This window comes from Erigeron canadensis, chromosome 6 (assembly GCF_010389155.1).
Source record: "Erigeron canadensis isolate Cc75 chromosome 6, C_canadensis_v1, whole genome shotgun sequence".
NCBI classification, from domain to species: Eukaryota; Viridiplantae; Streptophyta; class Magnoliopsida; order Asterales; family Asteraceae; genus Erigeron; species Erigeron canadensis.
This window is the reverse complement of record NC_057766.1, coordinates 33,855,398-33,882,957: the sequence shown is the minus strand read 5'-3', so window position 1 is coordinate 33,882,957 and position 27,560 is coordinate 33,855,398. Positions and strand designations below refer to the sequence as shown.

The 27,560-nt window shown below is 33.2% G+C and overlaps 4 protein-coding genes and 1 non-coding gene across 5 annotated transcripts; 4 read left to right on the top strand and 1 right to left on the bottom strand.

Moving 5' to 3' along the window:
* Positions 1-1,443: 1,443 nt before the first annotated feature.
* Positions 1,444-5,205, top strand: LOC122605139 (monodehydroascorbate reductase 4, peroxisomal). Its single transcript, XM_043778019.1, has 7 exons — positions 1,444-1,626; positions 2,394-2,445; positions 2,550-2,630; positions 2,835-2,953; positions 3,351-3,570; positions 3,724-3,842; positions 4,272-5,205. The coding sequence occupies exons 1-7, from the start codon at positions 1,507-1,509 to the stop codon at positions 5,001-5,003; spliced, it is 1,443 nt and encodes a 480-aa protein (XP_043633954.1). The 5' UTR covers positions 1,444-1,506; the 3' UTR covers positions 5,004-5,205.
* A 1,054-nt stretch (positions 5,206-6,259) lies between these two features.
* TRNAP-UGG lies at positions 6,260-6,331 on the top strand. The gene has a single exon. It is a non-coding gene; the product is annotated as a tRNA-Pro (tRNA).
* Positions 6,332-10,349: 4,018 nt separating this feature from the next.
* On the top strand, positions 10,350-11,018 carry LOC122604758 (probable C-terminal domain small phosphatase). Its single transcript, XM_043777627.1, has one exon. It carries the CDS (start codon positions 10,350-10,352, stop codon positions 11,016-11,018), a length of 669 nt encoding a protein of 222 aa, XP_043633562.1.
* Positions 11,019-16,050: 5,032 nt separating this feature from the next.
* Positions 16,051-18,683, top strand: LOC122603755. Its single transcript, XM_043776549.1, has 2 exons — positions 16,051-16,159; positions 16,383-18,683. The coding sequence occupies exon 2, from the start codon at positions 16,412-16,414 to the stop codon at positions 18,482-18,484; it is 2,073 nt and encodes a 690-aa protein (XP_043632484.1). The 5' UTR covers positions 16,051-16,159; positions 16,383-16,411; the 3' UTR covers positions 18,485-18,683.
* A 2,979-nt stretch (positions 18,684-21,662) lies between these two features.
* On the bottom strand, positions 21,663-22,184 carry LOC122604757. Its single transcript, XM_043777626.1, has one exon. The coding sequence runs from the start codon at positions 22,182-22,184 to the stop codon at positions 21,663-21,665; it is 522 nt and encodes a 173-aa protein (XP_043633561.1).
* Positions 22,185-27,560: the final 5,376 nt, after the last annotated feature.

Below are 27,560 nucleotides of genomic sequence, written 5' to 3'. Positions count from 1 at the left end.
CTCACCACCGCCGCCGCATTGCGCGGGTACCATGCTCGTATTTCTTAAAAATTACGTCATTAGTCATACTAGCTACAAATGTCATTAATGATATTGTGGATTGATAATAAGAAAATCGTCGAAGAATCACTCCATGAGTGCTTGAATTGTAGTTATAGAATTCTCCGTATATAGTAGAAATCAATTATCTATAATACCTTATAAAAGAAATGACCTATTTTTATATTAAGTAATTCTATCTTTAAATTACCAGATTTGCCCTTGGACTTTTTTTTTTCTTTTCGTAACTACCCAAAATCTCTAATAAAACAGACCGCATTTCCCACTACTGCCGCCGCATTACGCGGGTACCATACTCGTGTTAAAGAAAAAGTAGAAATTGATTAATATTAAATGATTTTATAAACAAAATTTTTACCATATATAACAATAAAAATAATAATAATATATATGTCAAGCCTTAATGTTGGTTTGTATCATATATAAACAAGGGTCTCTCACTATAAATAAGTTATTTGTGTGCATTAAAATTTATATTTTATCATGCAAAAAAGGGTAGTTGGTCTTTATGTATAAAATATTAGACTTATGCCCGCATAATACGGTGATGGTGTAATTATGGCGGCGACGGGTGGCAGAGGTGGCGGCGGCAGTAGTGTCGTCAGCGGTAGTGGTGACAGTGGTGGGGGCGACAATGGTGGTGAATGTAAAAATAATTGATGTTAAAGGTGGTAGTGTGGTTATTTTAAGGGTTAAGGGATATACTATAAATTATTTAATTAAGAGTATTATATGTATATTAGATAAAGTTGTTTAAATTAGTAAATAAATAAGGGAGGTATTTTGATTTTGCAAAGGTTGAAAGTTTTTTTAAAAAAAAGGTGGTTCGCTTTATTATATATTATAAAGATTGTTATTATTTTCATCTATACTATTGATAAACTCACTAATTTAACATCTCAACTTAATATAGTTATAATATAATATTTTTAATGAAATAATTATAATATTGATCCATAAATCTTAAAATAACTATATAACCATCTTTAATATCAAATACTTTTATATTCACCACTATTGCTGTCCACCATAGTCACCGCCACCGCCGCCATCACCATCGACACTCGTCACCGCAATTACTACCTCACTGTCGTTACATTGTGCGAACATTAGTCTAATATTATAAAGGGGTTTGCTAAATACAGCCCTTAGGGCTGTGTTTAAGGTGTATAAATTGTTTGTACATTTATCATAAAAATTAGGGGGCAGACTTTAAATATAAAAGATACAAGTTTTTTTATGCACTTAAGGACTGTATTTAACATTTCCATATTATAAAATAAAAGAATGTGAAAGGATCACTTAATTTCTTTTAATTAAATTATTTTATTATTACCATATAAAAAAGTCATGGAGAGAGAAAATATAAAACAGATATACTACTACTGTATTAGATAAAGAATTGAAGGGGAGGGCGGGAGAGAGAGAGAGAGAAAGAAAGGAAAAATGGGGAGAGCGTTTGTATATGTAATACTTGGTGGTGGAGTATCGGCCGGTTATGCAGCTCTTGAATTCACCAAAAAAGGTGTCTCTCATGGTGAACTCTGCATCATCTCCGAAGAACCTGTATGTATCCCCCCTATTTTTCATCGATTTTTATTACTAATATTACTTAACATAAACAATAACTATATGTGTTAACTTTTTAATGTTTTTGAAGTTTCATTGATCATCTCTGGATTGTTGAATTTGTTGTTTGGATATATATTTTTTTTTATATAAAAAAGTTATTGTGTACGCCAACTGTTTGTTGTTTTGCTTTGCGTGTGTATTAACTAGATTTTGACTATTTGCTTAGAACTTGAGATTTTCACATCCACACTTGTACAGTAATTGTTGATAAGTAGAGAAAAAATAAACTTGTTGATACTATTTGGTAGTTTTTCAAACTTATTACAGTAACAACAAACCCTTGAATTTCCATAAAATCTGTGGTTTATTATGTTATACAAATGTGACGGATACTTCGGTCTTAATATGGTTTACGTTCGTAGCCGATTTAGCTGCGAATAACAAGCTTTTGCTTGCTTTTAGCTTTTTGTCTCAAGTTGAGGTCCTATTTATTTGGAAGTTAGATGTAAACGGAAGTTTCTATAGATCTACGACTTACTGATTGAATAGTCGGCACGTGTTGCAATTTTGTATACAATTGCGAAGCTGGCCTAACTTGGGTCGTTTGAGTCGAAATGCCACTTTTGGTCTATCCTTCACATGGAACATGAGATGCTTTTCTATATGTAACGCAATTATTGTTTTTAATAAGAAATGAACATGTGTAACATGTGTTAGTTTTGGCATTTCGTTCCTTGATACACGTTTTTATTATTTTGCAGGTGGCTCCTTATGAGAGACCTGCACTCAGCAAAGGCTTTCTACTTCCAGAAGGTATTCACTTTTTAACATATTTAAGTATTTAATGCCCGATTTTAGTATCTGGAGTATGAGGCATTAGAATCTGAACAAGTAGGTTTTATGATTATTATGTACAGCTCCGGCACGACTCCCTGCATTTCACACATGTGTAGGTGCCAATGAAGAGAGGTTAACACCAAAGTGGTATAAGGAACATGGTTAGTGTTTAGCAAACCCATAATCATTTTCTGTTGTATCCATTCTTTACCATAAGTTTTTTTGCAGGATTAAATCTTTTTTCCTATAATTTATAATATTTGTTCTCTTAGTATATTATGTATGCTTGATTAACGACAACCATTAATTAATGTTAAAGACTTATAGCTTTCATAGCCTCATATATGGTGTGCGTAAATTTTCAGGAATTGAACTGATTCTGGGTACTCGGGTAAAGTCTGCCGATGTAAGACGTAAGACGCTACTTACTGCAGCAGGGGAAACCATCAGCTACAAGTTTCTTATCATTGCAACAGGTGCTCGGGTACTAAACTGGCTCAAATAATACTATGTTTATTTTTTTTTTATTTTACATTGCGTACTTTATGCATATGGCGTATCTCATACCTTCATGGTGACCTGGATTATTTATTCCTCTCGAATATAGTGGCAACTGGCAAGGAGTCTTGTTTCCTCACAAGAGGTCTCAAACTCGAATCTTGCCCTAGGCAAATAACATGGGGATGGCTAGGGAAATGGTTAGAACTGGTCACTGGCAAAAAAAAAAATCCAGTTAGGCCGCTATATCCGAGTCAAACAATGGTTCACCATCCGGGGTAACCTAAACTGGGAAAACCACCCCCGTTTACATATGTTTTCCGTTTTATAGCAAAGGTATTTGTTGGTGTATTTTCTCAGTGATATGTGTGGCTTTCTTATAGGCTTTGAGGCTTGAAGAGTTTGGTGTAACTGGATCAGATGCTGAAAACGTATGTTATCTACGTGACGTGGCCGATGCAACTAGGCTTGTGGATGTGATGCAAACCTCTATTGGCGGAAATGCGGTGGTCATTGGTGGTGGCTACATTGGGATGGAGTGTGCTGCTTCCTTGGTGATAAATAAGATTAATGTCTCGATGGTGTTTCCTGAGCCACACTGCAGTAAGCATCACTTTCTAATTTTTTCTGCTGAATATATATACTCTATCCTTCAAAAGCTCATCTAAACCAATGCATTGTGGTGGGTGCTTTACTTGCTTCTTCCTTTTTTGGTGAATTCATAGATGAATTCTTTTCTCTGTTTTCTTGTTGTAGTGGGCCGTTTATTCACCCCCAAGATTGCAAGTTATTATGAAGATTTTTATAAATCGAAGGGCGTAAATTTTGTCAAGGGCACAGTTCTATCATCATTTGTTTTTGATCCAGAGGGGAAGGTAAATCTCAAACATTGTATATATCAATTGTGATTGAATAAGATGAATACTTCTGCTGCATGTCTTGCAGCCACTCTCTGTCTGTCTCGGCTTTGACCATTAAGCTTATTGCAGACAGGGCATGGGTTACATAGGGCCATAGGGGTGAAGATTGGCCAAATTTTGTACTGGTCAGAATGGGTTGATTTGACCAAAACACTTGTTTTTTTTCTCTTTTTGAATTTTTATTAACAAATAATGTCAAAGATAATTACATTAGTAGTATACGCGAGTAAAAAAATTATTTTGAATGCTTTTTTACATTAAATTTACGAGTTTGGGCTACTTAAGACTTCACAAAATTTTTTTTGTATGTAATTGCTTTTATTTTAAACATTTCACAATTATTCGAGATTATACATAACCTGAATCTACCTGATTATATAACAGGTTACTGGAGTTAATCTGAAGGATGGGAGCTATCTTCCCGCTGACTTGGTAGTTGTTGGAATTGGAATCCGGCCAAACACAGCTCTATTTGAAGGCCAACTTACTTTAGAGAAAGGAGGAATCAAAGTAAACAGTAGGTTGCAAACTAGCAATAACTCGGTGTACGCAGTTGGGGATGTTGCATCATTTCCGGTTAAAATTTTTGGTGAAATTCGAAGACTAGAACACGTTGATGCTGCTAGAAAATCAGCTCGCCATGCTGTTTCCGCAATAATGGAACCAGAGAAAACATCAGAGTTTGACTACTTGCCATTCTTCTACTCCAGGGTTTTCTCATTGTCCTGGCAGTTTTACGGAGACAATTTAGGGGAAGCCATTTATTTCGGAGATTTCTCCGGAACTAGTTTTGGTGCTTATTGGGTGCACAAGGGTCATCTTGTTGGGTCTTTTCTAGAAGGTGGAAGTAAAGAAGAGTACGAGGCTATAGCCAAAGTGACAAGACTTAAACCAGAGATCGAGGATTTGAGTGAGCTCGAGCGACAAGGTTTGGGGTTTGTGTTGGCTTTGAGCGAAAAACCACCGGTGTTGCCGGTAATGGAAGTGGGAAGTTCGACGTCAACCCTTGTTTTGGAGAAACCAATGTACCCATGGCATGCAGCTGCTGGGGTTGTGGTGGCTGCATCGATAGCTGCATTTGCTTATTGGTATGGAAGAAGACGCCGTAGATGGTGAGAGTGAGTGGGGGTGGGGGGGGATTTGTTTCCATTGATTCCACTATTTGATATCGATACCTATACCCTTTGTTGTGCAATTTGTTTAGGAGAATGCTCATATAACAAGACTTGATAAACTACATATAACATATTCAATCTATGTAATCTTGTGTCCAGGAACATTATCTCTTTTACTTTATATTTAGCCCTATTATCATTTATTGCAGCCTTTTTTACTCATGTTATGCAAATTCTTAGTTATTTATGTACCAAATATTCACACCAATTTTTCTACTTCTGAAGGAGGGCTTTGACCCTGTTAATTGTCAAAAATAGCCTACAAGAGGATCGAAGCTAGTCATTAAACCTGGTATCAATACCCTTCAATAGGGTTAGCTTTTTCTTGTATAAACATAGAGACTATGCAGCTTATGGCTAGATCTTATTTCTTTGGCAGGTCTAATTAATTTTCTGTAATTTTTGTTCTAAAGCATGCGATTCACCTGGAAAAAATACAAATGTCTGCAACGTATCTAAAATTATGTGTTCACCACCGTATCAATAAAAAAAAAGTATTTATGTGGACTAGCTAAATAAATCTCCTTATATTGCCACATCATCACCTAAATTTGGTGATAAATAGTATTGTAGATGGTACAAAATTGAAAAGTTTGGTGTGTGCACCGGTGTTTTTCTAAAGGACAGTTGTATACTTGTGATTCTTATAACGTTTATCTTTCCTAGTCAATTTTTTGACCCATAACCTATACTTTTTTAGTATGTCTAGATTGAGCTTTATACACATGGTCGGTAAGTATGAGACTTGAGTAAATTGGTTAACATTTTTCAGTCAATGGTTTAAATTTTACTCATTGCAATACCAAAAGTCGTATATTATCTTATGAGGAATCGAAAACATCCCCTCTACCCTTACGGAAGGGGAGCCTATTTATATCTCATTCTCAACATAGGTATTATGCCCATAATTCGTAAAAAACAATATTGATGATTAATTTTTTTTCATCTAAAATACATGATTGTTTTTTTTAGTGACATCAGTACTATTTGAACTTTATCAAAACTAATTTTAACAGTTCATAACTTCACATATATAATATATATATATATATCAACCAATTATTAGAAATCAAACATATTCTAAAACGTAATTGAACCGTTATAAATTTGTGTTCCAGATTGTATAACATCATCTTAGAAAAACTATACAATGTAGATCAGGTATATATATTTTTTCTGACAAAGAAAGGTCAGGTTGGGCATTTGGTCTAGTGGTATGATTCTCGCTTTGGGTGCGAGAGGTCCCGAGTTCGATTCTCGGAATGCCCCGATTTTTTAATACTATATTTTTTTTTCTTCTACTTTGGATATTGGAAGCCATCATTTAATTTGCAAAGAGTTTAACATTCAAAAGGATTTTATTAATGAAGTAAAGAACCAGCGAGAAACTAGTTAACAGAAAGAGTACACATTCCGGGAAATTTAATACTAATTAAAACTACACACGTTGGCCAATCTATGTCTTGCGTGCACGATCGGTTGGATAGCCATAATTAAGAAGCAGCTTGTGTCTTTGAGTTCTTTTACAAATTGAGGGAGTTTTGTTTGAAAAGATGCATTGGTTCCTTGTTTTCCAAATTGTCCATCAAAAGGTAAAGATGACAAAGTTTGCTTTCTTGATTTTTTTTCGTGGTAAACTCGGGTTCATTTTGTAGCTCAAAAAGATCTCTTATGCTTGTGGGTTTAATTAATTGGTGGTTGAGAGCTTACACCATTGCATAACGATGCTCCATAAAGAATCGGCAAAAGGGGAATGGATGAATAAGTGCCTACGAGTCTTCGTTGGAGATCTGGGGGTCAGCATGTACGTCTCGGAGTTGTTGAAGCTCATTTAATTTGGGGTCGATGGTGGTCTTTTCCGGTACCACTACTAGCTATATTGAGAAAATCTTCCATCCCCGGTGCACCCATATGTTTTATGAGGCAGCCTTAATTTGTGTTTCTCATGAAAGTGGGAAAGACTTCAATTCACAAAATTAAAGGGATCGATAACACCGCACGAACCATATATACGTACATCGATCCAAAATCGAATCATGGCATGTTTTACATTCATTTGCTGCTTGTTAATGACTTTAAACACCATTATGTTTTGAGTTTCTAATTTTCTATGCTCGATATATAATCCCCGTTCTCCCTTTCTCAACTTTCTACCCGTTCTAAGATAGCAGATTATTTATGATAGTTATATGCTTTAATGCTTGGTCAATGTTTTCATGGTACGTGTATAACTCTGTTTGTGATTAATTTTATCTCCTTTGTGTTTATAGTACGTTTCTGATTAGTAGTGCTGATGAAGTTGAAATGCTGATCACGGAGTAGTGTGACACCAAGAGATGATAGATGCTTTACGAGTGAACCTGCATAATACTAGTAGATATATTTATATCCTTTTTTTTTAAGATCGATAGCCACTAGACTCAGCTTTTGGTTGAGTCTGCGTATTAGTATAACGCTCTAGAGAGCTGCTTGTGGATATATAGAGAATTATGTAATTGTTAAGTTTGATTGGATATATACGTAATTAGAGTGCTAATTAATATTGGATATATATGAAATTGTCTTATTAAAAATAAACATGTGCTCGCGCGATGCTGCGGTGTGGCTGTGGTGGCCGCGTTGACGGTGTGAATATATTAATGTAAAATCAATTGATGTAAAGTTTATTTATATTAAATTTTAATGGTTGAAGGATGTATGTAGTAAAAAATTTCACTGATAGTATTATTATAAGAATATTTAAGTAAAAATATTTAAATTTAAATTAATTAATAAAGAAAAAAAGTAGATAGTTAGTTTGAGTTTATCAAGTTTTCTTTTGAAAGATTTGGAGTAAGTAAACAGCTTATAAAGTAGTATATATAAATATATTTGTATATATAACGTAACTATACAAAACATATTGTATTAAGGTATTCACGATTATATTATTCAGCTCGCAAGGTATTTGATTTTGGGAGGATCTATCTGGGTTCGAGTCCCACTTCCCACATTTATAGTGGTGGATTAATAGGGGTTTTTTGAGGGTCCTGGTTTTCAGACATACGTGTAATTTAAAAGTAATAGAATGTTGTTCAAATTTTTTTTTGTGTGTGTATTAAGGTAACTTTCTCCAATATTTCTATTAATTAAAAGGAAAGAAAAGAAACTGAGTGCCGTCTTTTACAAGTTTTTTGGATTCGAATAATTTGATATTGTACGGAGAGGCTAAGGGAGATTTTAAATATAGCTAACTAGAGATGCCTTTTAAGGAGTTAATGCCTAAAATGGTATTTATGAAAAAAATAATTATCAAAATGGTGTTCTTCTAAAAATATTTGTTAAAATGGTGTTTTTAAAAAAATTATTTACCAGGATGATGTTTTTATAAGTTTTTTATATTTTGCCTTTTTTACTAGACCATTAAAACTTAAGGGGGCGTTTGGTAGGAGAGAATCATAGAGAATGTAAATGTAATAAATAAAGGAAATAATAGGAAAGAGAATGAGTATTTGGAAAGAAATATATTACCTTGTTTGGTAACAACAGGGAATGAACATAAGAAAAATATGAAAACTAAACAAATTAATATTAAAAAATCTTTAAAACAAAAACTAATTATAATATCATGATATAAATAATTAAAATTAATATTTAAATACATGAAAAAAATATAAAAAATAATTTGATTTCATTCTCACCATTCTTCACTATTTTGGGTGAAATCACGAGAATGGAAATGATTCCCCTTTCTACCTTTTCATTTCCATTTTTCTATGTAACCAAACAAGAGAAGTAACTCTCACTCCATTTACACCCTTTACATTCCAACCTACCAAACACCCCTAATAGCTTGAAACCAAACTGACCACCGTTACATTTAACAATCAAAATGACCATCTATTGAAACTTTATCACCTTTGCGAGATTTATATCTAACCACCGTTACATAGTTATTATTAAATTTGTAAGTCGTCTAAGTTTTTCTTGCATTTCGAAGGTCACATCCACACAAAACCTTTGTGAATTCAAATTCCAAGATAAAACCCGCTTTCCGGACCTTCCCCAACCCTCACTCCCCCCTTTTTCAAAAAGAAGCCCTGGTTTTTTTCCCCCACAGAATTAGGGAAATCATTAGATTCTTCTTCCTTCGTGTATGTTCATTAATCTTCATGCATTTGCCATGCATGTATAAGTATATAAAAAGTAACTGCTCAGTGCCGTTTTTCGTGGGTTTTGAGCCCCAATACCTCGACGGTGTTTGGGGGAGGTTAAGATGTAGGCAGACCTTACCTCTACTTAAGTAGAGAGGCTGCTTCCAGTTTCTACCTAAATGGTAGAAAAAACCCTCCAACCTTTGAATGGGATGAGGATCGAACCCATGACCTCTGTGTCCAGAGGCAAGGGTGTTTACCACTTATACATGCATGTATAAGTATATGTATCTCATTATTTTCCATTCTTACTCGCGGGTTTCAAACAGGTATAAAAAGAGACGTTTTTCATGGGTGGATTGGCTTGTTAATCCCTTTTTTTCCTTTTAGTCGGTTGTAATTGTATTTTTTGTACAATCTCGTGTGGGCTTTTAGCATTTTGCTAAAGACCCCTTTATTTATATAATGATAATTTTTTGCCGTTCAAAAAAAAACAAAAAATTGTATATTTATGTCATTATGTTAGTACGCCTTACAACTTTATGTACATCATTAACTCAGCAAGGCAGTAAGTATGATGCCACAGTTTTAAAAGTAAATATTTTTACACAAAACCTTTGGTTCTTACTCGGCTTTTTTATAAACATGACCATGTTAAAGTTTACGTCATCATCCATATGCTTTAACTACGTCTCGATCCAAACCTTTAAACTCGAAAAACGACTACAAACTAAACATAGAGTTGATAGATTAATAGATAAATATTAGTTTGATTTCAAGCTTTTAAGTTTTAATGGTCTAGTAGAGATATCAAATATAAAAAACTTATGAAAAGATCATTCTGGTAAATAATTTTTTTAAAAAAACATCATTTTAATAAATATTTTTAAAAGAAAATCATTTTGGTAATTATTTATCTTTTTAGATACACCAATTTGGGCATTAGCTCGCCTTTTAGGTTCTAATTAATTACGTGTGTATATCTATTTTACATAAACATAAATTGATTAAAATACCAATTTGAGTCGTATAAGGAAACTAACTAACTATACAATTAGAATACAGGACTAACTAATTCCTATAAATATATATATATATATATATATATATATGTTGGCCCGTCGACTTATTATCAGATTAGAAAAACCCTAACAATGTCGTTGAAACCTTTAAACCTTTATAAAACATTACCCACTACCAAAGCAGGGAATGCCGTCGTGCGGAGGTACTTACTTCCTCCATTAGAATGTCCTTATCAAAAAACGGTGGTTCTCGACCTAGACCTAACTTTAGTCAACACCGTAATAGCTCCCAAGGGTAGTGATCGGTCTGCTATTCGTCACGATATTGTTTTCCAATCGGACGACCCACCTTATGATGATATCTATGTTTTGAAACGTCCGTTTGTTGATGAATTCCTTAGACGTTTAAACAAAATCGGTTTTGAAGTCGTGGTTTTCACCGCAGGAACAAAAGCATATGCTTCCCGGGTGTTGGATTTCTTGGATCCTAGCAGGAGTTTGATTAATCATCGATTGTATCGCGATTCGTGTACACCAATTTCAATTTGCGGCGGGGCTGCATATATGAAGAATTTATTTCATCTAGGGAGAGATTTAAGAATGGTGGTGGTTGTTGATGATGACCCGATTTCATATTGTTTAAACCCGAGTCGTGCAATACCTATTAAGCCCTTTCTAAGGTACGCTGATGATCGTCAAGATGATGAATTGATGAATTTGATGGGTTATTTTCTCGAAAACCGCTATGACGTATGCTTCGAAAAGTTCAATAGCACAAAAAACTACAGGAATAGTACATGAAAAAGAGGACATGACGACTCGATCATTAATGTCACAAGTTGACGACTCGTACATATATTACTCCGTATGTTTATAATGATGATGAAAAGAATTTTAGTCTCAGATTTTAGTTATATATTGGCAGCTGTGTTTTGTGTTTTTTATTTTATTTTATTTTATTTATAATAGCTAATTCGTTTGCATTTTGTGTTTTGGGGTGTGTACTTACATAGGGTAATTAGGGTAATAATATTGGTTCATGGAGACTATATGTACGTAGGGGTGGGTTATTTTGAGAACCATAAAATAAAAAAGAACGCGAGAACCAATCTTGGCCATTGATTTTGATCTTGATGATATTTAATTTTCTCTCTCCTCATTTTCACCCAATTCATTCAAATGGTTTTATCTTACAAACCGTACATCGTTAAACGAAAAAAAAAACATGGGTAGTCTTAAAATTTCGTACTCTTTCATTAGAGATGCGACTTGAAATACTTTTGACAAACTTTTAAATTTCGATTTTTTTTTTAATTTTTTTTTTTAGCAATAATCCTACACATGTGCAGGACATGTGTAGGGTATACATCATACACATCCTATACATGTGTAGGTTATACATCCTATCCTACACATGTGCAGGTAAAAAAAAAATTCGAAAAAAAAAAAATTTTGAAATTTAAAAGTTTATCAAAAGTATATCAAGTCGCATCTCTAATGAAAGATGACGAAATTTTAAGACTACCCATGGTTTTTTTTTCGTCTAACGATGCACGGTTTGTGAGATAAAACGTTTTGAAAAATTTGGATGAAAGTAATGAGAGAGAAAAAAGGAGATGAGATATGTGGCCCAGATTGGTTCTCGCGTTCTTTTTTTTTATATAGTTCTCAAAATAACTTTCCTCTATGTACGTATATCTAATCTTATAAATAAAAGCCAAAATAACAGTATTTGGATGCTTTGGTGCGAAAGTGCTATCAGATAACTAAATTTTTTACGAGTATTATTATCATTATTAAATTTGGGGGATTGGTCAACAAGTGGTAATGTGATGAATATATATGGCTCGTATTCTTAGATGTTTTTATGCACGCTCTGGTTTAAAAATTAATATGATTAAATCGAGTATCTTTGGGGTGGGAATTAATTGAACCCGATGAGATAAATTGATGGCGGATCAGGTTGAATGTAAGATGGGTGCACTTGAACATGCATAATTCACCACTACCCCTATGGCTTCTTGTACCTCTCTGAGTGCCTATTTTTAGAAAATGAAAGATTTAGCAGACCAACTCGATGATCAGTCTCAGAATCAAGGCTTGTTTTGCAAATGCTCCTCGGTCTTCCAAGTGAGTTCGACACATGCAGTAGCTTCGTTTATCACTCAGTCAGACACGTCATGGGATGATGCAAGAGAAATGTTAGATAAGGAACAACGTACGTCGACAAGCTGCACGACAACAACTACCCGGCCTCCCAAATAGCCCTTGTTGCTGCTAACAAACCACAAGGTCCACCTGCACCACCCGCACCCATGATCCATCCTGTTCCAACACCACAGCCTTTCTCACAGCAGCCCCAGTCATCCCCTAACCCACTACCTCCACAATCCTACAATCCCTCTCAGTACTTCGAATCATAACCACAACGCTCAAACTACCGTGGTCGAGGCCTTGGTCGTGGTTACTCGAGAGGAGGTCGTGGGCGACATTCATAGCACAACCCCCCCGGTTTCTATGGAAACTATGGCTCCTACAATAGTACTTTGGTGGAATGCTCCACCTCCCTCCCCACACCCCGCTAATTCACCCTGGACCGCCTTACTGTTCCATTAAACCCTCAAACCAAGCAGCCTCACTCACCACCACCCGGGTTCGGTCTTGTTACTCTACCACAGCCACCATACCCATGCAACCCAACATATTCCATCACTACAAATCATATTGCATTTGTTCACACTTTTAGGTGAGTGTGAACAAATTAAAATTTTGTCACGCTTTTTAGTGTGTAGAAATATATTGAATTAAAAATGTGTGGATATTTTTCCACAATAAAAAGTGTGTAGAAATAAAAGTGCACACTTAATAAAAGTTCACACTTAAGTGTGAACTTTTATTTCTACACACTTTTTAATGTTTAGAAATTTCCATATACTTTTAATTCAATATATTTCTACACACTAAAAAGCGTGACAAAAATTTTAATTTGTTCACACTCTATATTGTTTGTAGTGCATGCAGCCCAACATCGATCCACTTCAACCCACAGAACTTGGTGCAGCCTTGTCCACTCTCAATCTGAATCAATCAGACCCCACGTGGAACTTTGACACCGGAGCTACGTCACACATCACCTCGGATCAAGGTCAAATTAACTCTCATTTTACTACGTCTACTAATGCCAATATTTTTTTTATTTTTACCACCTAAGTTTTCGAATTTTCAATTTTGGCCACCAATTTTCTTTTTCCTTTTTCTTTTTTTTTTCTTTCTTTTTTTCACTTTTTACCTATTATACAAACTTTGTTTTCTAACTTTTAGTATCAAACTTTTCCATTTGGTAACTTTGGCCACTCATTTCGTATTTTTTTTTTTTACTTTCTACCCTTGTTGTATACTTTAGATGTTTCTAACTTTTACCACCAAACGTTTGGGTAATGCTAAATGTATGTTTGCATGATGTAGCAATGATAGTGGTAGTGATAGTGGTGTGGTGATGGCGGCAACGACTAGTTAGTATACATTTAAGGGGGGCTTACGGACAGTAAAGCAGCAACTTGCTTGTTTAATACTAAAACTATATACTCGTTGACCAATCTATGTCTTGCGTGCACGATCTGCTGGATAGCCATAGGAAGCTTGTGTCTTTGAGTTCTTTTATTGCAAATCGAATTGACAGAGTATTGTTTGAGACGATGCATTCGTTCCTTGTTTTGGGGTGTTAATATTGGTTATATATATGAAACTCTCTCATTAAATATAAACATGTGCTCGCGCGATACGTCGGTATGACGGCGATGGCGATAGTGGTGGTGGCGGAAACGGGCGGTGGCGGCGGTATGATTATTAATGTAAAATCAATTGATATAAGAGGGTAGTGTATCTATTTTAATGGTTAAATGATGTATGTTAGTAAATTATTTCATTAAAGTTATTATAGGTATATTAAGTAGAGACCTTTAAGTTAATTAATAAAGATAGTAGACGGGTAGATTGAGTTTATATATAAAAAAAATTATTTAAAAAATTTGATAATTCGTTTGGATTTTGTGTTTTGGGGTGTTGTACTTAAGATTTCCATCTCACTAAATATGGGTAAATATTGGTTCATGGAGACTATAGTAATTCTAATCTTATAATAAATAAATTAAAGCCAAAATTGCAGTTGTTTAGATCATTTGGTGTGAAAATGCTACCAGAATACATGTACAGAGAAGTAACCTTTTTTTATTACTATTATTAAAGATTGTATAAATTTTGGGGGATCGGTCAATAATGTGATGAAAATGGGCATATGCCATATGGCTCGTATTCTTAGATGTTTTTATGCATGCTCTGGTTTAAAAATTAATATGTATAACTCGAGTATCTTTGGGATGGGAATTGAACCTACATGATGAGATTAATTAATGGCGGATCAGGTTAAATGTAAGATGGGTGCACTTCCTTGATTAGATAATGTGCATGCCACTCAAATATGTGTTTCCTAGCTTGTTTGTTGTTTAAGTTATAAAAGGAGAAAAGTTGTCTGGTGACTTGAGGGACAGATTTAACAGAGTCATGGGATTATATGGCAATGGGCCAATGGACTAAATGGGGAATTTGGGATGGACGAATGGGCTGGGCGGGCTGTCTTGCAAGCTTGATTTGGTAGTAAAAAGTGATAAATCGATTTTCTTTGGTAGAAATAACAACTTGTTGTCGCTATAAAACATTTTCTCTACAGTGGAACTGATTTTATTAACCGTTATGTTTTTAAGTTGTCGAAATGGGTCCTAAGAAAGTTAATATAAATTTATGTGGAAGATGGTAATGGATCGGATCCCGACCCTCCTAGCTCGTTCTTCAAGTCTATGCCAGGTGAGGCGATTTGCGGTTTGTGTAATAATGCTTCCGAATCTTTGAATCATCTGTTTGGAGAATGTTAGGTCGCTATGGATTTTTGGAACCATGTAAGTGCATGGTGCAAGGCAAGTGCATTTTTCTTTTAATTTTCCAATGTAATAGATTTGGTTGAAATTCAGGATTACATCGGGCTTGGAAGAAGGTCAAAGGAGATTGTGAAGGCATTATTATCGTAGCGTGTTAGACCCCTATTAACACCAAAAAGATTATTATGCATATCAAGCCTACTATAGAAATAGATCAATAATTTATTCTATTAGTTGGGAGATTGAAATAAATTTAATATAATATAATATGATACTCGCATAATGTAACGATAATGATGTTGGTATGATGATGACAACGAATGGTGATGGTGGTTGCGGCGTCAAATGATAAAGGTAATTGATGTAAGATGTTTGATTTAAAAAGGATAGTTAGATATTTTATAATATAAAAGAATACTAGTGTAATTTAATATTAAAGGTAGGTGGTGAATTAATGAAACATAATTGATCATGTTTAACTTGTATAGATCGTGTTTGTTATGGCGCCCCACCACCACCAATCAACGCCGTCGTTGCTCGCTGCCATCACCACCACCACCCTTCACCGTCACTACCGCCGTCATTATATCGCCACCACTGCCGCCGCTTCCATCACTGCCACTATCACACACCACCATTACCATCCATCACCGTACTATCTGTGTCGTTAGATAGTTTATATAAAATGAAATTGAACATCCAATTATTAAAATTCATTTTGATTCATACACTACTAATAATCTAATATTTAATCATATACTATCAAAAATGTTTTAACTTGTTGTACTATATGTTTTAAACTTTAAAGTATATCGGATGTTTGATGGCTTTATCATTTACCTAATTAAGTTTAAAAAAAGAGGTAATTGATAATCTGGATTGGGCTTCTTCAATGGGCCAAAGTAAAAGCAGTTCAGCTCGGTTATATCCTCGTCCTCGCCCTCTGGATTCTCTCCGGCCGACGACCACCGCAGTCTGGTCACAACAACGGTCTGTCACACCGCCTCTCAGGTCTGTCTTTAGATCTCTAAATCCAATACAATACATACTTAATCCCTACTAGCTAGTAATTTTCATTTTGGAGAATGTTAAAATAACTGAACTAAATGTATTTATAAATTTTTAATAGAAATTGTAGTAATCTTCATTTTAGAGAATGTTAAATATAAGCTAAACTTTGTCCAAATTAAATTTATAATTTTTTTGATATAAATTGAAATGTTGATCGAACTAGATTAAGGTTTGCTAAAAGTAACGGAAAAAATGAGGAGATTTCTAAAAAGGAAAGCATCTTCTTCGTCCGGTAGTGGCGATATCGAAGAATCTTCAACTGGAAATGTTTCTGATTATATATCCCAGCCTAGTCCTATTTCTTCGATACCTTTCGAAGTTGATTTGAGTGATCTTCCATGGGATCCAGCCGATAGGAAAAGAATTTCAGAGTATCATCCTAATCAAAGAGACGAAGTTAGGAGGCGGTATTTGATGCGAGGGCCTTTTCAACCGCGTGGTTATAGTTTCCCAAAGAGAATGATTGGGAATAAGGAGAGACGTTTTTGCCCGGCTTGGTTTTATAAGTATAGTAATTGGCTAGAGTATAGTGTGAAAGTGGATAGGGCGTTTTGTTTGTGTTGTTATGTGTTTAGAGATCAACATGGGAAACAAGGTGGGAGTGATTCGTTTGTGACCGAAGGGTTTAATGGTTGGAATAAAACGGAGAGACTTGGGAGTCATGTCGGTGATGTTGGTAGCTTTCATAATAGAGCACTTAGGAAATGTGAAGATTTGATGAGACAAAATCAGTCTATTGTCGTTGCATTTAATAAGCAAAGTGACGGTGCGAGGATTGGGGAGAATGCCAGGTATCAAATGGTGGGTCCGAGTGTTCAACAAGATATTTCCCATGAGGAGTTTGACGAGCAAGATGATCTTAATTGCTTATCACAAGAAACATTCAAGCCGGTATTTGAGGAAATTGGTGATGATGTTTTTGGCTTGTTAGTCGATGAATCCAGGGACATATCTAAAAAGGGACAAATAGTTGTGGTTTTACGATATGTTGATACCAGTGGAATAGTTAGAGAGAGATTTGCCGGTCTTGCTCATGTTATGGAGAAATCTGCCCAATCTCTTAAATCTGTTATTGAAGCTTTGCTTGCTGATAATGGATTAAGTTTGAAACGTATCAGAAGTCAAGGTTATAATGGAGCAACCAATATGCGGGGTGAGTTCAGTGGATTGAAAGCTTTAATCATGAGAGAAAATAGCTCAGCACATTATGTACATTGTTTTGCTCACCAACTTGAGTTAGTTGTTGTGCAAGTTGCAAAAGAACACTTTGGCATCGGAAACTTCTTTGACATGTTATCTGTTTTGATGAATGTGCTTTGTGCTTCTTGCAAAAAAGATATTGTACAAGAAAGTAACAAAGAGAAAGTACGGGAGGTAATTAGCTGTAAAATTGAAAATGGAGATGGCTTAAATGAAGAGCTTTCTATTATAAGGACTGGAACACCACATTCGGGTCATCATTACAGAACACTTTTGCATTTGGTTGATTTGTTTCCATCTGTTGTTGATGTGCTTGAGTATTATGAAAAGGAAGGTGATAATAGTTTGAGCCAACGTCAAGCAAATGGTCTTCATATTTATTTCAAATCATTTGCTTTTGTATTCTATTTGCACTTGATGCTGCACATTTTAGGTCTCACAGATTTATTGTCACAATCTCTTCTAAGAAAAGATCAAGATATCTTGAATACTATTTCATTGGTAAAATCAACTAAACGACTATTGGAAAAGTTTAAAGTTGATGGATTTGATTCACTTTTGATAAAGATATCTTCTTTTTGTGAAAAGCATGATATAGAAATGTTAAACTTGAAAGAAGACTATATTAATCCAAAAAACCGAAGACAAAAGACGAACATCACCCATGGGCACTATTACGAGTTTGATTGTTTTTACGTTGTCGTGGATAGGCAAATTCGAGAGTTTGGTGATCGTTTTAGTGAGACAAGTTCTGAACTCCTTACCTGTATGTCTGCTTTGAGTCCATGCGATTCATTTCGTGAGTTTGACAGATCAAAGTTGTTGAGGTTGAGCGAATTGTATCCAGGCGATTTTAGTTCTGTGGAAAGGATGACTCTTGAACATCAACTTGACCTCTACATTGACAATGTGAAAGAAGATGAAAGATTTGCTAACTTGAATGGTATCGCCGACCTTTCTAGAGTGATGGTGGAAACAAGGAAACATCTTTCTCATCCTTTGGTCTATCGACTATTGAAGCTAGCATTGGTTTTGCCAATTGCAAACGCAATACTGGAGAACTGATTTTCTTCGATGAAGCTACTCAAGTCAGATCTGCAGAATTGTACAAACTCTTGCCATATTTTCTATCTTAGAAATAAGGAGCATACCAATGTTACAGTTTTAAGATGTAATTAATCGCTTTTACAAGCTGAGAACTTGTAAAGAATAATAGTAGAATGTAATATGCATTTAATTTAATGGCATTGTATGTTTTAAGTAATTGTATCTTACATTATGATGGTATATCACCCCTTGGTGCTTGGATCTGCTACTGCAGGTAATTTTCTCTGATTAGGTTTATATCATGTGTCCATACATAGGGAACTGCTGATATGGGTTGTTTTATGGAAAATTGGACTTTGTTTCCATAGTTGGACATATATAGTATGATGCCATTTATATATTTTATGTGCAGCTGTTAATTCTTGATATCTCGTCGATCACTGGACTAATTTCCTCATTTTGGAGGTCTATTTTTAAACAAGGGTCCATCTATCAGTAGACCTGTTGGTCCGTCACTAATCTAGCAGCCTCTCAGATGCTATTCAGTCAGTACAAAGAAATTCTTCAAAAGGTTAGTAGAAGCAAGTGTTGGATATGGTTGTTTACATGTTTAGATATTCTTTATTTTAGTCGCTGCACATTTTTTAGGAGAATATTCTCAGTATGACTTTCTGTTTGTGTAATTTTTTTTAGATACATCTGAAAATTACTTGATAATGTTGGAGTCTCAGTTGAGTTTGCACAATGCATCATGAAGATCCTAATAATATTCATTTTAATTTTTAATGGCACTTCTGTTGATCATGTTGATGAATCAATACACATCACCTGTTGTAGGACTAGTACAACATACACATGAGGGTGGGATAACAACAAACACTTAGTTGTGATCTGGTTGAGGTTTTAGTTTGAGGGTGGGATAACAACAAACACTTAGTTGTGATCTGGTTGAGGTTTTAGTTTGAAAAAATGAAGTTTTAAACGGAGCTCAGGGTTCCTAGTTGTTTCCGACTGTTTATAGTAGATGTGAAGTGTGACAGTTTTGCATTATTAGTGCTTCTGAATGTGCAGAAAATGCTTATATTGAGTTGTATATTGAAAGAAATAGATAGCTACAAAGGTGCTCCTTTGTTTCAGCCCAGAAGGTTAAAGGAGCATCTTAGAAAGTTTGTATAACATTATCAATGTTAAATAAGACTTTTTTTCTTTTTTATATTAGGGAAAAGCTTTGCATGATGAATAAAGAATATCCATGCTTATACAAAAAGTCTATTGGTGTACAAATCAACTGATCACATTTTGTATACTATGGGTTGCTGATATGTGAAGGTTTTTGCCCACATGATATCTGCATTCTGCATTCATTTAGGTATAAAGTATCTTCTTTAATCTGAAGGCATCCATTAGAGCTAAATGTGACTATGAGAGGGTTTCATGATTACCTTGCTCTGGATCCTCACGCATTCAAACCGTTTTTTTGTGGTACTATTTCATGGCATAGTCTCATGGTTTATACTTTGTAGGTTCACTACGCAGGTTCATGATAGGGTTGCTTTTGAACTGTCACCTAGAATATTAGAATACTCACCAGGTGATCCATATGTTGAAGAAATTGACCTGTGCCAATGTGCTTGGAGTTTCAGAAATCTGTGTTGTCCTGTGCAACAGTCGCTGTATACAGTTTTGTAAGGGTGGCAAAGTGGGCGGGTCTTGCTGGTTGGGTAACAATTCAAATCAGGAAATTCTTTGGTGTGGGTCAAAACAGTGCAGGTGGGGTTGGGTTGACCAAAACCACATTATTCCAACATAAAATTAAATGAATTGTCAATGTAACAAATATAATTACAAAAATTTAGTTGTGTCAAACATGATTAGAAAATGATTTAGGAGGTTTTCAGCAGCTAGAATACTACTTGGACAACATATGACCCATTTCGCCTTCCCATCATAGCTATTTGTATTTTCCTTTATACTTTAACTGTTTGATTTTTTGAGATTAAATACCACCTGGATAGACCTATCTACATATAAATGGTCATTTTTTTTAATGACTATCGAATGTTTGTTTAAAAGTTCACTTAAGCTTCAACAGGAGTAGTTATCTGTAGTGGATGATTATTTCCACAAACTATACAAGAATTATGGCACTAAGCACTCCCAGTGTACTTCTTTTCCCTGTGGGATGACAGGTGAAGCTGATTACTGGAGGGAAGTTGGATTATGGACTGAAGCAACATGATAGCAAACATACAAACAAAATTTATGGTAACAGTTGAGTTCTCAGCAGAAAACCATTGGTTTGACTTCACATCTGACCTTTTGACAGTAAAGTTTAGTTTAAACTTTTTACCATCCTGAACACCTACATAGATTGATTAAAATGTTCTTTTTCTTCTTCTTTAACAGCTATAAGATAATGCTCTCCGATACATGGATTTATCATAATGTTTACCAATTTAAGATGTTCTAAGCAAGAAAAATATGTATTGTATACAAACCATAGTTTGTTTGTAATGTTACTACGCAATTATTCAATAATGTATGCCTAGATTTTTTTGACATCAAGTTTCTCCCAAGGATGGCGGCGTATCACATAGGCCTGTAAACTAGTTGATTTATATATACTGTTGATTCTTAAACTGATTGGTAATGGTACTTCTGTTGACGATCCTGATGATTCAATTGAACATAATTGCGGGACTAGTACAATATATGCATGAGGTTGGATGTCAATAATTTTTGCCTTTGGAACAGAAGACCAAAAGTGACATGTTGATGGGTCGCTCTTACCCTGCAGGATCTATTCATATATTGCTCATTGGGCCATTGGGCACTAATTCTGTCCCAATCTCAGGTGGAAGGACCACAAACATTTTACACTCAAAGTACAAAACTGCACTATTCGATTTTTGATACAATTCAATAACCATGTTTATTAAAGTCATTTTAAACAATATATAAACTAAACCCAATCGCTTAATTCGTTACAAGATAAGAGCCTAATATGCAGCAAGAAGTACATTGCTATATTATGATTTTTGTTCAATCTTGTTTCAACATGCATTACATTATTACGTACATACTTTTGATATGAACAATTATAATGCATGTCAAAATTGATGTTAGAGATTGATCGAAATGGTTACAAATGTGTACTAATTACCACTAATTAATACGAGTAGTACACTAGTAGTAATTAACCAAGTGATTGAATACCATTGAAAGAAACTCTACCAAAACCCAAATGATCAACTCTATACAATTCTAACCAAACTCTTTCAGCTTCAAATCTTGCACTATACTTATTATTACTACTTTCCATTAATTCTTCTTCATTTTCACTTTCCACAATGGCAGTTACTACTTCTCCCAAATCCTGATTTTTACTAGTCTCATCTTTTTTCGATATATTTCCGCCTTTTTCTTGATCATTTTTCAACTTCTTTTTTTTACTCAAATTACTCAAATATTTTCTACCCATCATATACGGAACTTTAACCAATGTGAGTGTAAAAAAGTTGACAAGAGCACATGGGCAACAACAGATTGCCACACAATCAGCAATCACTCTTGCAGTGCATGACTTACATGATATTGATGATGAAGATGACGACTTATCGGAACATTCAACTTCTCCGGCGTCTTCCACTTGCCGGCGGCATCTTTTTGAGATTCCGGTGGTGGGTTTTGATGGGATTTTGTTTATTTCATGACCCATTTGAAATCTTGGATTCTTGATCACAAATGCTAATTCAACCTTAAGAATAAAAAAAGGACAAATAATTGATCACATTATTCAATTTTTTCTTTTTCTTTTTTTGATTTGTGTGTGTGTGTGTGTTTGGGATTTTATGAGAATGGTGAATGTGGGGGGATGAGGGTTTTATGCAAACATTTTGAAATGAATTTATAAATTTATTTTTATTTATGTGGGCATGCAAATGCAAATGTAAATCTTTGATTTCTTGGATTTTCTAAAGGGGTAGTGAAGTTGATGTTAATTAATGATGTTGGACTTTAAAGTGTATAATACTTGAAATGGAAGATGGGAGACTCATTAGCACGCGCCCCCGACTTAAATTGTTGCCACGCTCTTTGTTTTAATTTTAAGAAAATGCTAAATGAAGTCATTAAAGTTTTAAAGGAATTGTATCTTTTCATATCAAAAGTTCACCTTTAGATTTTATGATAATTATAGCACTATTTAATAAATCTTAACGAAAGTTTTTAAGACTTCCTTTAACAAAACCCCTTAATTTTATTCGATCACATAAAAATCATGTAAAGGAAAAATAAATATTTCAAGAACAAGAAATTATTCATACTTGTATTCTCAAAACATGAGTCATAATTAAATTATGTCTGTGGAGTTTATAGTGTATATCACTAACTCATCACCGGTTTCCCACTTTATATGAATAATTAGTCATTATTACTTAGGTAGGGTGGTAGAGATTTTACTCTATTGTAGAGAAAATCAAAGTTCAAACCTTGATAATGGTGTTTATTTAGTGTATTTAAATAGTTAATAGTAATTTAGAATTTGTTGTTCATTGAAAAAAAGAATAATTATAATTATATTAATTAAAGTGACAAATTATCGTTTTTTTAACAATAAAACTGAGATATAATATATAAATAAACGGAGTTAGCATCTACAATAAAAACATAACAATATGCTAACTAGTTACTGATTTTTATTTTCTATCCTTTTGACATTTGTAACAACTAACAACCAACAGATTCATTCATCTAAAGTGATAAAGTACTAACCTATAGGCACTAATTACAATAACAATCTGATTTGAAATCATAGTAAATATTGAAACATTTGTGTATAATATTGAGGTGGAAATTTTTAATAGTTTCTCTGCATTTGCATGCCATATATATTATAAAATAATAAAATAAATAGTGTAAAAACAAACATTAAGCTTGTATATGAGACAAGAAAAAAAAAAAAGGCACAAACTCTAAAGCCATTGTTTATAGCATCTCGAATTACAATGATAACATTGGACTAAGTTTGAAAAACAGTCACAACTCATCACAATTTACCGACGGGACATGCTATAGAAACCCCTATTTACTAAGAAAACCCTATAATATTAATTTCAAATCAAATTTTTTATTCATTTATGTTTTCAATGTTCTATTTAAAAAAAATTATATCAAACATTAGCATTAAAAACAACATATTAATTATGTTCAAACATTACATTTAATGATTTAATACATCAAATTAAAACTAATTAGATATCTTTATATATATTAATAATATTAATATTACAAATATATAAATTTTATGTTTGTTTAATTATTATTATTTTTAATCATTATTATTATTATTTTATTTGTTGTTATTATTATTATCATTATTATTATAAGTTATGTGAAAGATCAATTGATTGATTACAAAGCTAAGACCAAAGCTTCTCTTTCAAAAGTCAATCAGTGTGAATATATAGGATATTAAAATATTTGAAAAAAATAATTATGTTAATAAAAGAAACCTATTATAAATACTCTCATATATACTAATATGAATTAGTTTGTAAGTTTAATTTTTTGTTTCGCTTATACAACATTTAGATTTATATGATCAACTTTGTCTGCATGAAAGAATTTTTATCGATGTAAGTGATTTGATATTTTAATGTCATTATATTTGGTATTGTTTTTGAATAATTTGTTTTTTTGATATATGTTACATGTTTGATTTTTACATTTTTTATATAAAAGAATAATATGTATACCATAACATAAAAAAAAATTTCCTAATTTTATTTCATTAACACAATATATATATATATATATTTTAATAAGTTTTTTTTTAATAGTGGACTTTTATGGAATAAAATTTTTATTAATAATATTACCCACACAATTATATATAAAGATAAAAAAATATTTATATAAAGTATTAAAAAAAAGTTTATTAAAAAATATATATGTTGTATTAATTAATGAAATAAAGTTAAAAGATGGTTAGATTAGAGAAAAAGATAATAAATGATGTTTTAACTAATGAGATATTTAATGATTAGGAAGAAAAAAAAAGACATTTAATGAGATAATTAGTTAAATTAATGATTACATAGGTGTGTATCTAGTATATTGGGGATTTCTTTATACACTCTCTTTACAACTTCCCGAAACAATATTTCAGTGATTAGATCTGTATATTTTAAAAGGAAAAAAAAAAGTTTGTAACTTCGTAACTTATGGATGATTTTAAAAGGCGAAATGATTCATATGTGAACACATGGAATGTTAATTTAGTCAATACGCCGAGACCTCGGCGTGTTACTGTTATGGCCTCCGACACATTAGGCAAACCAACGTTTTGGGCTGCTTGTCAATAAATTTTGTCTAAATGTTTACAAACATTTTTACAAAAACAATAAAATATTTTTTTGCTTTATATGATGATCATTTTACGTTTTGGGCTGCTTGTCAATAAATTTTGTCTAAATATTATTTTTACATAACTTTATATGATGATTATTTTGCTTTCAAAATCAATCTCATTGTAACAAAAAAAAAAATGTCAACTATAAGTTAGATACCTAATATGATGATGATAGAGGAGATCAGGATTGATCCACTTAAGTGACACTAGAAGACGTGTACTCGAGGTCAAGTTTGGCACCGTCCAACGTGCCTCGGCCTTGATGATAAGATGAGAGTATCGCATAAATATACCAATTTGTTCATAAGGTTATGAGTTTGTGTTTTTAGAGTGACATAATTAAATGGGGTTTTCATTGGATGTATAGTCGAGACACGATTCGAAATGCATTGAAAGAAAAACTAATTTCATTTTTCATTTGAAGTTAATTATGTGGACTTACGGTGGACTAACTTTGAGATAAATTTTACGAATTTTATAAGATAGTGGTAACATTTAATGCTTAAATTTGGTGGTTAGCATCCATATTTACATATTTAGTCCCTACTTTATTTCCAAACAATTTTATCATGAGTTACAAGTTATTACTTCCGTTTACATCAAAATCACAAAATATTATTGAGTATCATATGTGTGAATTCATGTTATAAAAACAAGTTACGCTTTTCATATTTATGTTGACACAATAAGGCAGGATAAATTTGATGCACAACAAGAAAACTACATTTCATAATTTTAATATAGGGTTTTGCTAAACGAAATCATAATGGTTTTCATTAAGGTGTATTATTTGGTTGTATATTTACCACAAAATTCAGGGAGTGAGTTGTTAATATGGAAATGCACAATCATTTTACGCACGTTAAGTGAAGTCCTAAAGGCTTTGTTTAGCATTTTCTTTTAATATAATATAATGATAACTTATTTAAAAGTGATGGACACAACTTATGATGAAAATAACCCAACAAAGTTCATGCAGAAACTCTTTTCCTAGACAATGAATTTCTTTAAATAACTTGTTTATGTTTTTACTTGAAGTAAAAGTTCTCACCTTATATATAAAGCTTTACATTTATCTATACCCTTCTCAAGCTCAATTGACGTAGTGTCTATTTATAATCTTCTATAGATTATAGCTTTAGCAAGCAACTACTCCTACATTGTAAATCAGCCATGTGTTTTGATAACACAAAGTTACAAAGTTATAAATTATTATTTCAAACTTGAATAGTATCTTCTTCACAAAGTATTATTTTAGTCAAAAAAGTTGCTCAATTATCAAATGACAGAAAAGAAACATCATTTCAACTTTATCCTACAAAATTGGTAACTTATCTTTTCTTCTAGAAAGCTATCATACTTAACAAAAGTGGAAAAAAAAGATATAACTCATCACTAAGGCTGATAATTTTGACACGAAACATGTTAACACGACACAATACGACATGTTCTTAACAAGTTTCGTGTTTTAACAGGTCCGGACCTGTTAAGACCTGTTAAAGTTTGTGTCTTAACAGATCCGGACCTGTTAGGACCTGTTAAGACATGTTAAGGTAAAATGTTTATGAACTTTTGTAATGTAAAGATTATTGTCGCTATATAATAGTTGAGATTTGTAAGAGTTTTTGTATCCTTAATATTTCTTTTTCCAATATTAGTCAAGATTTCTATAATATACATGTTAACAGGTTCCTTAACAGGTGCACATGTTAAAATTTGGTGTCGTGTTCGTGTTTGAAAAAAATGACACGATTAGTTAACAGATCTTGTTCGTGTTTGACCTTAACATGTTCGTGTCTTAACAGGTTTCATATGACCTGTTATGACAGCCTTACTCATAACTATCCCTATAAATGTATTCATATATAACAATAATAATCATCTATAATAAGATATAGATAACTCAATACAAAATAATTGCTATTTTCTTCTTTTATATAATTTTAGAGTGACTATAATGGTCATCGTGGTCATGCTTATGGTCACCCCGTCACCAAGTAGACCATTAGCATGGATTAGTATATGACAGACTCTTAATTGAAACTTGTGGCTACAATCATGTTAAAAAAAAAAGGTGCGTGTGTTTTTTCTTTTGAATATCATGTATGATTCGATTGTCATTGTGATTAATTATTACTAGTTTGGTGCTTTGGCATACTTAACATGATGGTGTATGGTCTAATCCATCATTACGGACGCTCTTAACAAACGAATTTAAAAAACGAATTGAATCAAAATTGAGAAAACACAGGAGGAATAAGTGGGACCTCCGCACGTGGGAAGAAAGACAGAAGCCAAGTTAGTGATAGAAAGGTTGGGTGGTGTCACAAAATCACAACTTCATTTGTTCCATATTATTTAAGCTTAATGTAATGTACCTTTGTCCTTTCTACAAATCCTTCTTTATTTCCCACCCATTTCCATTTTCACCCCCTCTTTGTTGTTTTTCCAACTTTAGGATATTCTTTCCTATTATCATCTTTCTTACATTTCTGTCACACATTTTGATTCATTCAATTCAAACTACAAATACTCTAACCCAATATCGATCCATCTATATGTGACAAAAATAAGTTACCATGATAAAAAAAAAAAAAAAAACTCACATTACATTACATTTACTTTAAAGTAAATAAATAAATGTCTTTTCTTTGTGTTAGTTTCCATTTGGGTTACTCTAGA